This window comes from Siphateles boraxobius, unplaced genomic scaffold, assembly GCF_051911475.1.
Source record: "Siphateles boraxobius isolate OS27281-9 unplaced genomic scaffold, OSU_SipBor_1 5, whole genome shotgun sequence".
Taxonomy (NCBI): domain Eukaryota; kingdom Metazoa; phylum Chordata; class Actinopteri; order Cypriniformes; family Leuciscidae; genus Siphateles; species Siphateles boraxobius.
The window spans coordinates 24,597,111-24,610,327 of record NW_027509141.1 but is presented as its reverse complement, the minus strand read 5'-3'; the positions used below and the strand labels follow the sequence as shown (position 1 = coordinate 24,610,327).

At 37.3% G+C, this 13,217-nt stretch overlaps 1 protein-coding gene across 2 annotated transcripts; it reads right to left on the bottom strand.

The window, feature by feature from the left end:
* Positions 1-591: 591 nt before the first annotated feature.
* Positions 592-12,562, bottom strand: top1a (DNA topoisomerase Ia). 2 transcript variants are annotated; one of them, XM_077203511.1, is made up of 21 exons: positions 12,353-12,562; positions 11,934-11,958; positions 8,772-8,868; positions 8,415-8,538; positions 8,205-8,251; positions 7,121-7,210; positions 6,870-6,951; positions 6,676-6,773; positions 6,367-6,482; positions 5,871-5,992; positions 5,662-5,784; positions 5,383-5,570; positions 5,160-5,304; positions 4,346-4,489; positions 3,926-4,111; positions 3,098-3,166; positions 2,865-2,979; positions 2,631-2,758; positions 2,390-2,484; positions 2,123-2,272; positions 592-2,038 (listed from the first exon to the last, which is right to left on the bottom strand). In XM_077203511.1, the coding sequence occupies exons 1-21, from the start codon at positions 12,383-12,385 to the stop codon at positions 1,936-1,938; spliced, it is 2,280 nt and encodes a 759-aa protein (XP_077059626.1). In that variant the 5' UTR covers positions 12,386-12,562; the 3' UTR covers positions 592-1,935. The 2 variants fall into 2 exon arrangements, with proteins under 2 accessions (XP_077059626.1, XP_077059627.1); XM_077203512.1 differs by having other exon boundaries at positions 6,879-6,951; positions 12,353-12,509.
* Between the last annotated feature and the right edge of the window lie 655 nt (positions 12,563-13,217).

Genomic DNA, 13,217 nt, shown 5'->3' with positions numbered 1-13,217 from the left:
TGAAAGTTATACACAATGACTTGGCAAAGATCTAGCCTATTCCAACAAAAGTTCCAATGTAGTAATGCAAATGCACAATTGCTAGGATTTACGTTAACTGCCGCTTTCTTGGGCTAAAATGAAGCACATGAAAATAATCCACACATTGTCGCTTCAATCAGTTTCATTAACGTTGAAGCGGGAAAAGAAGCCATCTGGGAAGAAGAAACCAAGGAAACAAATAATTAGAATACTTTGCGGAGCACAAGAGTCACAGAGAGGTCCCCGGTGCACTTTTCAAAAGGAATGAAACCTTGCCTGAGACTACAGCTTGGCTAATACATCATACAGGCCATTCTTCCAAGACAAACAGGCTGGGTCTTTTTACGCTCCCCCTCCGAGTTCTTCCTGAGGCCTGTTCTCAAAGCAAGACGCTGGTTTCACGCGGTTCTGGGAACACAGAAAGTTCTTCAACCCATTATTCTAAGCAGAAAACATCTTAAAGCATTGAATTCTCGCAAAATCTTGCCCTTTGATGAAACGATGTTCAGATTTTAGAAGAGATTTTAAATAGCTAAAACCAAGCGAGTTTATTTAGAAACATCGTATAAATCATGTTGTAGGGTTTTATTTTTAAATAACCTACAAATGAGCAAAAAAAAAAAAAAAAAAACAACAACAAAAAAAAAAAAACATCAGAGGTTATGGCATGAGCTTGATAAGTTGGAAAGAGTTACATGGCTGTCACTAACATTTCTTTCCAGACTGGAGTGGAAAAATCAAAATAAAGATTCTGTTCAAGTTAATGTTAGAATAAGTCTATCCTTAAATCTTAAAACAATTAAAAAATAAAACAGCTTACATTTAGAACAAAGACTTTTGTTTTTGGCAAAGTTGATTTCCCTCACATACCCTTCAAAAAAAAAAAACCCTGCCATACCCTGAAATAATACATCCTAAGTGATATCTTCAAGTAACAGATACAGGTGGGGGTTTTTTAAATCTTTTTTTATCTTATAGAAACAGTCATTACACATTAAGTTAAAACCAGATGGAGACTCAAAGCCAATCTGTAGGATACTAGAGACAAAAGGTGTGTGTGTGCATGGAGGGTAAATTGGTTCACATTTACGCTGGAAACAAGACCCTGATATATACGCTGTAAAAAAACAAAACAAAAAACAAGAGCAATTCACATTCTGCATGTTCAAGGAAATAATAGTTGAAGCTGTAATCCCCTGTAGCTCATCCAAGCATCCTCCTTTGTGGTCTGGATATAGTTTACACAAGAGTTCCAACTCCAGTTTAAAAGTGAACAGTTCATGTAACACTCACTCAAACACACAGCTTTACATGGTCATATTTCCCATAAAATATCACACCTGGTGTACACATTTCATCTCCTAAAAAGGCGTGTGGGTGTACTTAAGCAATTCTTTGATTTTTTTTTATCTTCTATTAAAATATAGAATTCATTATTAATACAGGAGGGCTAAAAATACAGCAAAACTAAAAATGAAATGATCCACAAAGCAATTTGTAGTTGAATACAGTAGCTATAGGACCACACAAGTTCATAGTTCAGACATCCTCGGGCCCCTTTGTCCAGAGATGGAAGGGGAGTGAGACAGTAAAAGTGTTCAATAGGTCAGCCACTGATTTTCCAGTTCATGGCTTAAATACCATACAACCTTGTGTACAGACTCTCCATACTTCATTCTTAAAAGAACGACCCAATAAAACCTACAAGATTACAGGTCACAGCCTAAAAAAAAAAAAAAAAAATCAGTCACCCAAATCATGGCATTTAGGCCTCCTCTCGACACTATGCTTGTTTCACATCTTTCCCTTGCCAGGTTCACAACCTGTCGGAAATCACTTAGACTAAAACATAAAAAAAAAAAGAATAAAAAAAAAAGAATGGGGTGGAGGGAAAAGTAAAATCGCAAAGAGGATTTAAAATTCAAAGTCTTTTTCAGCCATGTCAATAGCCCAGGCAAATTTCTCACGCTGAGTTTTATTGTAGATCTTTTCTATCGGGATTTCAAACTTCTTGCACCTGAAAAAAAAAAAAACAAGGACGTAAAAAGGGGCATAAATCCAAAAGACTTTCACTGCACAACCTACGAAAACATCATCTCACCAAGCTACTGAGATACGTGGGTCCAGGTAGTTGAGCTTGGAGGTACCCAGGGCAATCTGCTTGTTTTCCTCCCGATCAGTGGCTTGTACCTCCAGCTTCATCAGCTGCTCCTCGACCCTCTGCACGGCTTTCTTCTTGGTCTCCACGGCCCTGGGTTGCCAAAACCATCAACATTAAAGCAGCATTCAATCACATACAAACGCACAATGAGCGTCAGCGGGGCCAAATTCAGTTGGGTGCCCTTCAAGCAAATATTTTGACACTCACTTCTTGGTTTTCTCATCTCTGCGTACTTTGGCGTCAGCCTTGGCACTTTTCAGTTCTCTTTTAGCATCAGCAAGCTGTTCCTTCTTTGCGTCAATCTGGTTTTAATGAACAAGTGAATGCAGGAAAGGCAAACATTTAGATGGTCCAACAGACCCTGCACTAACAAAAAAAAAAAAAAAGAAAAAAAAAAAGAAAACGCCAGCATAAAGACTACGAGGACAAGGTCACAAATGTCTCATACCTTTGTCTGAAGATTTTGCATGGACTTCTCAAACGTCTTGGGTGGTGCCCTCTGGTGGTTACACAGGATGGCAACTGCTCGGTTAGCCCGATTGTAAGAGAGGATTTTCGCAGGAACATTTTCTTCAGCTAAAAACAAATAATAATAAACTCAAGTCACATACTCTACATAACCGACTCCATTTCTGGTAACTCGCCCCAATCTAATTGTTTATATACAGTGAATGGAACTTACAGTTTGTGAGTTCGCTCAGTTGCTGCTGCAGTGTGATGGAGGCGTTGTAAGTACGGAACACTTTAGCCGTAAGGCCATCCATCAACTCCTGAAGATGCTTGTTCAAAATCGATGTCTGCAATAGAGGGAAGTCATTTTACAATTGAGGACGTTGGTCTTAATTTGATGCATTTAGCATTGCATTTTACTTGGTATTCTAAGCAATAAACAGACTGATGAAAAAGACCGCTTACATTGAGGCGATCGAAAAGGTCATCCTCCGGCTCCTTGTCCTCCATGAACAGCTGGAGATTTTTGAAAACCTGTAACAGTTTAAATGGGATTTTCACAAAAGGCAGAACCAACGCACGACTGCCAATCAATAGCACTCAGGTAAGGAGTTTTCATTTGTACATGGCACAGTAAATTGGTGAAGCACACATTTGATTTATAAAGAGCCTTTCACAAACCCAAGGACACTTGCAATGTACAAGAGAATGTCAAAAGTTTGTTAGTCTTTTATTTTTTGTAAGACAACAAAATACAAAAAAAGTGGATTGGAAATAGCAACTGGCATGAATTGATGACTGCAGTATGAGAAGCAATCAACATTCAGTTCAATATCCCATGACGTATCCAATGAATAGAACTTTATTGCATGCGTTTAGTAACCGGTGAAGTTGCTGGAGAATGATACCAGTGGACTTTTTGGTGTAAGGGCACAGGCTGCAGAGTTTTGGATATATTAGCCCTGTACCAAAAAGCTAATGAGATGCCTCAGGCAGCATCCTAACTGATAAAACCTTGCAGGTAACGGATTTGTAATGCTCTACATCAGCAAACTGCACACCACAAGAGAGCCTCTGCATAATCTTTACAAGAACTTCTAAATCAACCTTTATTATGAGCTTTTTGCAATAGCCTATAAGAATCAATCTCTTTATATGTGAAGGACAGATGTGATGCTGCCTTATGATTCACCTAAAATTTGCCTTCTGAGGTGTACCCATGAAGACTTAAAAGCACTGTTCTGAATGTACAAAATGTAATAGAAGGAAAAAAAAACAAAAAAAAAAACTTACCCTCTTCTCAACAGGGACTTTGTTGTAGTATCTAATGGAGTCTTTACCGAGGAAGTCGAACTCCACGACATACTCCTGGCCGTCCATCTCTTGATGGAGAGATAGATGTTCCACTCGAAGTGAGCAGCAGCCCACTGTGTCAGCGGTCTCTCCTTCCTCCTTTTCATTACCTGCTCTCAGAGCCAGCTACAACACATAGAAACAAGATGTAAAACACCGTTCTGCCTTTCAACTTCTGCTTTAGCTCAAAAAGATATTACAAACCTTGCATTAAAATGTACAACCATGGTCAATTTTTTTAACTGAACCCAATGCTTTAAGAGCTTTTATAGAGTACATCTAATTTAACCTATTTATCACAGGCTTTCAGGGTCATTAGCTTGAATTGAAGGATGTTACATTGATCTAAGCAATACAAACCTTGTCAATGAAGTAAAGAGCAACAGCACGTTGTCTGATCCTCATCTCTTTCGATTTCCAGTCTTCGCGGTATTGCGAACGGATCCGCTCCACACACTTTTTCAACCGGCGGGCTGTTTCATATTTCTGCCAATCCTTCTCTCCCTGCAAGAAATACAACACAAGGGACGCAACAATATTATAATCCGATAATTAATATTATAAGTCGATAAATACTTTCACATTATGGCTGATATTTAATAATGGCTGAAATCTACACCATTTTGTCTGATATTTAATAATGGCTGAAATCTACACCATTTTGTCTATTTAAAAATAAAACCAACCTAAAATCTTCGATTTTGGAATTTCAATTTAAACAAATTAAAGGCTGATGATACCAATATATACTACCGCACAAAAGTTTGGGATCACTAAGGTTTTTTTTTTTAAGGAAATTCATACTGAAAACCTTACTTAAATGTTAAAAAAAATGTTAAAGTTCACTACAGCTTATCAATTTAATGCATCCTTGCTGAAATTTAACACTTTAACATTGGAAAGAAATGTTACTTGAAGGATCATGTGGCACTGATTACTGGAGTAATGGCTGCCTAATAGAAAAACTTTATTTCCCAATATTATCTTTTTTTTGAGCAAATAAATGCATCCTTGGTGAGCATAAGAAAATTCTTTCCAAAACATAAAAATCCTACTGACTGCAAACTTTTCAACGGTAGTGTACATATTAATATTTTATAATGTATAGAACAAATCAAAGTCAGCGCTACTGAAATCCTAATTCTATTCAAATGAGATGCCTGTTATAATTTACCTTAATCCTTGAACTGGGGTTCAGCATGATGTATTTGATAGAGCCTTGAATATTCTCAGTCCAGGACACCAGCCACGTCACCTTGTTGTCATGACGCACCTCCTTCCACTTCGTCCCGGGAGGTGGTTTAGGATGTTTTGAGTCCCTACAATGAGAAGCATAGGATTACAAAAAAAATTCTCAGCAGATGGGCTGATGTTGCGCTGTGTTGAATGCTCCTTACTTGCTGCAGTTAATGATAATGTCCTCAGGTCGGATACGACGCTTCAGCATGCCCATTTTGGGATGGTCACCTCTGCCACGGAACAAGCCTGGAGGTTCAATACGGAAGTTGGCAATGCGCTCTTTGTGATTGTCCATAACACAGAAGCCATACTCCTGCAGAAGGCGCTCATTCTCCCCTTTAATTTTCTTAAGGTGGAAAAAAAGAAAGTTTGACTCGACACAAAACACCCCAATATTTTACCAACAATTACTTAGGTATTTTGATGTTTCATTTTACCAGTTTCTCTTCTTTAGTCATAGCCTTCCTGGCTTCGGATTGAGCTTTGAAATATTCGCTCATTTCAGAGAAGTCACACTTATTCAGATCTGAGATTTTGGATTTCTCTTCAGATGTCATTTCCTAAAATGACAAGATCATGCGAAATTAATAAAAGTCACACACTTTTTAAAAAGCAAGAGGGGAGGATGACACCATGGCAACATTACCTTCCTCCAATCTTTGAAGAAGTTTTTACGAAATATATCCTTGGTAGTGTACTCATGGTCCAACATTTTTGCAAAGAAGGTGGCCACCTCCTCTGCCTCAGGGCTGAGTTTCATATGTTTACCTGGTGACAGACCGTAAAACCATAAAAGCCGGTTCAGGACAGCTACAAAAAGAGCTAAATCCATCTTTTCATCAAGATCATTTCAATGTTACTAAAGCCTCAGCATCTGAACCTTTCTACTAGAAAGCCAATTACTGAAGATAATGGACAATGTCCATTGTAAAGAACTTTAAACACACACTGTGATTTTGTTCCATTATGTTGCTAAAGACTCCACCCAAACTCAAAGGAACAGAGTTGTTTAAAACATTTGAAGTTTACACAATCCAACATCTGCTTCTCCGACAGTTTTGATGGCCATCCAATCAGAATAACACCAGAACAGGATGGTCTACCCACCTCACCCACTGCCATTGAGTCGTTAAAAGACGTACCGTCATAATAGAACTTGACATTGCTGGGAATAGGGTCATATGGAGGCGCAAAGACGGGTCCTTTGTGTTCCAAAAACTTCCATTTCACGCCATCTGTGTACCTCTCTTCCTCCCACCTAAATGGTATGAAAAAGCACACAGATGGAAGGAGGTAAACCAACATCCCAATACAGGCAACCACAATGGCTCTGCAAAGTGCCGGAACAAGGACATTTGTGATCTGCACCATATCTCTGAATAAAATCAAAACAGACTCAAGACGAGGAGTCAGCCTACAATTACTCGACCATGAGAGGATGTGAGACTAACCATTTCCACTTATCTTCTGGCTCCTTTTTTGCTTTTTTCTTGCCATCTGTGGCAACTTCTCCTTTCTTGTCTTTTGTCTTCTTTTTGGGCTTTATATCCTATGGCATAACAGAAAATTCAAATTATTAATGTTAAAAAAAATAAAAATAAAACATTCTTAGAAAGTCTACCTTGGAGAGATAAGCCAAATATACCTCTTCCACCTGTTTCCGTTTCTTTGCCTTCTTTTCACTTCTGTCATCCTCGGTTTTAATCTTTTTGGGCTTGAACTCAGCACTGAAGGAATAATAAAAAATAAAAAAAGCTTTTTATTTAAATTGTCTGGCACCCAACACCTTTCAGTTACCATATGATCACTTCCTATTTGCTCAAAATTTAATGTTATAAACAAAGAATCAATGCATTTGTGATTACAGTTAGTTTAAGATGGCCTGCGAACACTTACTCGTCATCATCGCGTTCTCTCTTCAGAGACTTCTCGTGTTTTGGAGAGTGATAGAAGTCATCATTCTCAGGTTCAGACTTAATAAAAGGGCTGTATAAAGGATGAGACACTCATTATTATTTTTCTTGCTCATATGATTAATACTGAGAACCCATTTAAATTGTCTCAAGCTAAATTCATGTTTTGAATTATGTGATTACATCCATGCTATTGGTCTTAAAGGGATCATATGAGGAAACAATTTTCTTTGATAAACAAAACTCCCTGTTCAGAGGAAGCAGTATAGATACTATTATACAAAACAGAAGTTCACGAATAATAAGGTATAAAAAGTTTGCTTACACTGGTGTATGTAGCAGCTGAATAAGTCCCAATATTGGCAAATTAAGTTTGTATACCAAGATTGCTGATCAAGTAGGATCTTTTGCAACACTCTACGCATACCTTGGCAGTAGTATCGCCATTGGCTGGAAAATGTTTTAGTTTATATATATATATATGTGTGTGTGTGTGTGTGTGTGTGTGTGTGTGTGTGTGTGTGTGTGTATAATATCAGTATTATATATAAATAACAAACCACCAAATCAGCTCAACTTTGTAAAAAAGACACAGCTTTTTAAATATCTCAATGTACACTTAACATCAGTCAATCAAACATTATATTGTGATATGATAATCAAGTACTATTTAAGGATAAAACTTTAGTAATTAGAACTAAAAATTGGTAACCATGCATATTTGTCATTTTAACTAAACTTGTGGTGGTGCTTAAGATATTGTTGGTCATTCACTGTTTCTGTATTAAAAAATAGATAATAGTAATTAAGATACAACTACTACCACCAATATACAACGCACAAAGGATTGAGCTGCTGAGTTCATGAATATTAATCACAATGTCAGCTTTCACTCTAACTGATTTGCTGACATCAAAACAGGGACGTAATAGATGAGCCAGCCAATGAGATTGCTGTTTGCACACCAGTCATGTCAAAATAGTGGAAAAAAATTTGTTATATGATGACCACTTAAAATGAACATCTACAGATGCATCATTTACATCAGATTAAGGATTCTCACTCACCTTGCAAATCCGTTCTCCCGCTCTTTTTTGGGCTTTCCATCAAAAGACTTGTGGAAGAAAATGTAGGAGAGAGAGAGAGAAAAAAAGAGAAAGCGGTCAATAACAGTTTTTGTGATTCACACAATATTAAATGCCATTTACAACTCCTCCATAGCCAGAGGATTCAGGTCAGATAAAAATGCTGCGATGTAAAAGTTAGAGTCTGCCCACCCGTTCCTCCTTTTTCTTCTCTTTGTGTTTGTCCTTCTGCTTGTCTGAGGAGGATCCATCTTTGAGTTTCAGCCTCTCTTTATCTTTATCTCTATGCTTTTTATCCGAGGAGTCCCTGTGTTCGCTGCCAAAATGCAATAAAACATGTTGTGATCTAATTGCCACAATGGTCTGGTCCATCAACAAAATCAGCTCCAAATAGATGATAATGTTTACAAAGGAAGTTGCAGTAAAGCCAACATTCCTTCCTGTGGTCTGCACACTAAAGGCCACGCCCTGCTTATCAAACACTCCATAAGAGCAAACTGGGCTACAAACTGCCTATATATCTACTGTAGAATTAAAGTGCCGTCATACCTGTTGCTGTACTTTGATTTCTCACGTTCTTTGTCTTTTTTGTGGTCCTTGTGTCTGTGTTCTTTGTCCTTGTATTTATCTTTGTGTTTGTGAGAATCTGCCAACAAAGACATTAAAGATTATGCAGCAAATTCAAAAGGCCACGAACACCTGGCAACAAAAGTATGTCCCTGGAACAGGAAAGACAGATTCAAAAGCAAAACTGGGGGTTATAAAGTGTACAAAAGAATTAAATCAAACAGACCTCTACATTGAAAACGTTCTGGTGCTATAGGTGTTCACAAACAAAAAAGAGGCAAAGAATAACCTGGAAACACTATGGCGAATAATTTTGCTCACACCTAAATGAGAAACCCATTTGAGAATGGTCAAATGCTGAAGACCATTTACAGACAACTGGTTTGAAATAAGTACAGCATGACACATTTTGGGCTGTCCTTGCTGACCTACTGCAGACACATTAATCACACCTTGTAGATTTTGGCACTTTACCTCTTGAGGTGAAGTGTCCAGTTTTCACTCTCAGCTATGTATGGTGTTTATAGACACGCCATTCTTCGCAGGGTTCAGCTAAGACTGTTTACTCTGAGAGGACTATTGCTTTAGGAAATGTGTAGATTGGTAGGCTGGATTGGGTTACAAGAGAGCCAGGCATATCCTACTGACACAGTATCGGACAGTGAGAAAGCTGGAGGTGTTTTGTAACAGGCTTCCCAAAAGGCAAAAGCAAAACAATCTCCCTTTTTATCACGAGGACCAAAAGAAAGAACGGGAATTATAAGAGGCTTCAGAATCCAAACAAACTAAATGTCATCCTTTAAGAGCACAGAGAAACAATGAACCTCATGTTACAGTAGGGTGCATTCATGCATTAAGAGGGACAGGAGTGCTCAGTTAGGACGTGAAATCAAATCCTTTATCTTCTACAGTACGCATGAGTGCATTACCAAATGCGACAAACCTTCCTCTACCTCTAGATATGCATCCTTATTCCTTACTTGAACTCCTGTTCAGGCATATTATTAATCTATATATTAATTACATGTTTAAAAAAAAAAAAAAACATTCACTATGGGCCAACCATTCACCATGTCCATTTTGCCCTTCAGCAAAACATGCACATCTGGGACTGTGGGAGAACTTATTTGTGAACTGTACCCTCTAGTGGACAAGTTCATTGTCAGCAGAATTGTTACATGCTGAAGCTTTTTAAAAAAAAAAGTAAATCCACAGTAATGAAGTCTGAAATAAGCCTTTTGACTAAAATGAATGCATTGAGTGAACCAAACAAAGGAAACGCAAAAGAAAAGATTCATATACTAAAATTACCGGCCAACGGACAATTAGATTTAGTGTATGCTAAGGCCAATGCAAAAACAGTCCCTACATACATTTCACATTCCTCATGTGTGACTTCAAAAAGTTGTCACTATGATACCAGATATATAACATTGTTTATGGTATATCTCATGCATGCAAATATTGTAAAGTATGGGCAGACACACAAAATTTGAAAAAAAGCAGCAAATTTCTACACATTGTGTCTGGTTTATTAAATATACGGTCTCATTTTATTGATATATATATATATATATATCCCCAAACACTGACAAGCACTTGGTGGACGCTCAATGGAATGGCATGGTGTAAACAGGCAGCTCGTGCATCAATACAGCCATCAGTTAAACATCCTAAATGTTCTCTTATAGTAGGGAGCAAAATTGATTACCAGAAGCATCATGCACATTCAGAGTATGGACTGGTGGATTTTAAGTGTAGCATGAAAAAAATATTCAAAAAGTATTTAAGATGAGTTGCAGATTTTTTTTTTGATAAAACGCTGTGGCAGAAATCCTTTAGCCAACCTCATTGTTGTATCTATTATTTCCCAGTGGAATCCAAAATTAATTTTCAAAGTACAATCAAATGCATAATGACTGACTTAAGTCAGCAGCAGTTTTGTTTAGTTTTTTATTATTATCCAGATTGAAACTTGAATTACATTTGAACAACATATTTGAATACAAATTAAACTACTAACATCATTGCACTTATAATAAGCAGTGGAAGAAATGTTACCGATGCACAGTAAAATAAAGTGCATAACAAACCAGATTATCATTAAGTGTTTGTGTCAGAAATATGAAAAAAATTATAATAATTAAAATAACGAGTTTTCATTTGTCTATTAAATAAGCACTCGGTGGCATCCTTATAATGCATTGCATAAAAAAAAAAAACAAGAGTATGGTGCCTAAGTGCTGTGGGATTTCCTGTCATAGCATGCTAAAAAGTTTTACACTGCGTAGAAATAGGAAATACTCTCATTAGTCACTGATCTTTTGTAGGTAATAAAATAAAAAAAAGAGGTCTGAAAAAAAACTACAAAAAAAAGCAGTGAGTTTAGTAATATCTCTGGCTGGCCATGCTATGAACCTGCATGAACAAACTAATAAAACCAATGACAATGGTGTGAAATCAGGTAAGGTACAAAAAAACAAAATCATTTAAATTAATTAAATCTGGTTGTGACTGTTCATTTGACGCAGATTAGATTACAGTATACAGTACACCATAACAAAAAATGAGTTTTATATATACTAGGCCTAAATACCTGCATAATTAAAGTTAATGTTTTAATAGTAAACGTCCATTTTTCCCAGGAGATCTCATCGAATAAAAGTGTATTTGAGGTAGTTTATTTTAGTGCAAAGATTCGAAACAGGTCACACGTTTCTCAAACCTTCTCCTCCATAATCACGTCGATGTGCACTTAACGTTCACTACATTCAGACCGCTAGACAGAGAAAAAGAAAATGGCGCAGAGACTAAGTCCTCAACCCCCAAACCCTCACTTTCACAAGCTCCGTTTGACCATTTATCAAACTCTAAAAACGATCAAGCTACATTAACTGACAAAAAACCTATTTCTCTTTCAAAATCGCCATTTTTCGTTTATTTAAAAGCAGTATAAATACGATTTATAAGGGCTCAATGTGAACAATAGGCGCTTGTCAGAGAGCGAGAGGGGACTTAGTCTCTGGGACGCCATTTCTGTCCTTAAAACTAACTGGTCTTCAGGCAAGCTGCTGAGCGATCACGTTAAATGTATAAAACGTATGTGTTTTATCATAATGTGGTGATTAGAGAAGTCCCACTCACCATTATATCTGGATCCCGACTCGATCTGCGGAAAAACAGTGGTGTATAAGTTAATGTTAAACCGTGCCATGTCAATAGGCTGCTAACTTTCAACTTGATGCTAGTCGGAGTTAGCGCTCAAGCTAAGAAGCCTGTTCACAAAACAGCGTTTAAACACCATCGCTGCGGAGGCCAGGGGACTGTTTAAAGTTTTTATTCCCAAAATTAAGCATTTGTTAGTGGACGTTAATGTAAGAAAAGCGGAAAAGGGACTGAAAATACAAATTTATAACATTCAAAACCGACTTCTGGTGCCTGTTAGCTTAGCATGCTTGGGGAAAACTGCCGCTGCGGATGGAATTTAAACAGCCGAGCTAGTGACTACAAACCATCGAGAAAGAAAAAAAAATACTGACAACGTTAAATCACAAACACTTTACCTGGGAATCGTTGTGGGAATGGTCCCCACTCATTTCTATGAGTCTTATTTTAAAATGACACAGTTAAAAGCCTGTTAAAGTAAAATGCCGGCGAGGAGCTGATGGCAGAATGAAGAAAGACACAGTTGTGTAACAGACCAAGCCCGAAATTTAAAGTACTGCGCATGTCACACGCGTTTAAAAGGATAAAATAGGCGTTATTCCTGCCCCTGACTCCTCCCATACAGCTCCTCTCTGTGACGCCACCCCTCATTTACTATGGTGGTAAGATCCACGTGGTACCAAGTGAAAAGAGGCTTGTTAAAAAAATATTAATATCAATAATAATAATAAACAATAAATTTGTAACATTTGATTAACAAAATACTAGCTACAAAGCCTTCTGTGATGGAATGAAGTTGACTGTCACATGGCTAGCTATTGTACTTTTATTATACTCCACTTAATATAAAGTGTGACTGGATTCTGCAACAACTGGGCCTAAAAACAAACTATTTATCTTTTAAAACTTAAACTTACTGCTGTGCATTTCTACACTGACAAATTAACGACGAATCAGTATAATAATATTTCCTGGTTTGTTTCAGAAGCGATATTTTAATGTTACAATAATAATATAATGTAATATAATATGATATTATCAAAAGTTCGTTTCAATTGTTTGGCAAATCAATTCAAAAGAACGATTCGTTTAAGAATCAGACGTCACATTTTAGAACGTGGTAAAGTCTTTGTAAACACCGTTATCGGAGTCAATGCCTGTGTTTCCATTAGAGGGCGTCATCGCCCCTACTTCTATTCAGCTAGGCCTTACATTAAATCCCATCAATACTCACAATTCTCCCAGGTTTTATAAATTCCTAAT

Coding starts and splice junctions, on each gene's coding strand:
- top1a (XM_077203511.1), bottom strand. CDS start 12,385: ATGAGTGGGGACCATTCCCACAACGATTCCCAG. Junction 2,485..2,630: donor TGCAAAATCTTCAGACAAAG/GTATGAGACATT, acceptor CATTAAAACCAG/ATTGACGCAAAGAAGGAACA. Junction 2,039..2,122: donor CCACGTATCTCAGTAGCTTG/GTGAGATGATGT, acceptor TTTTTTTTTCAG/GTGCAAGAAGTTTGAAATCC.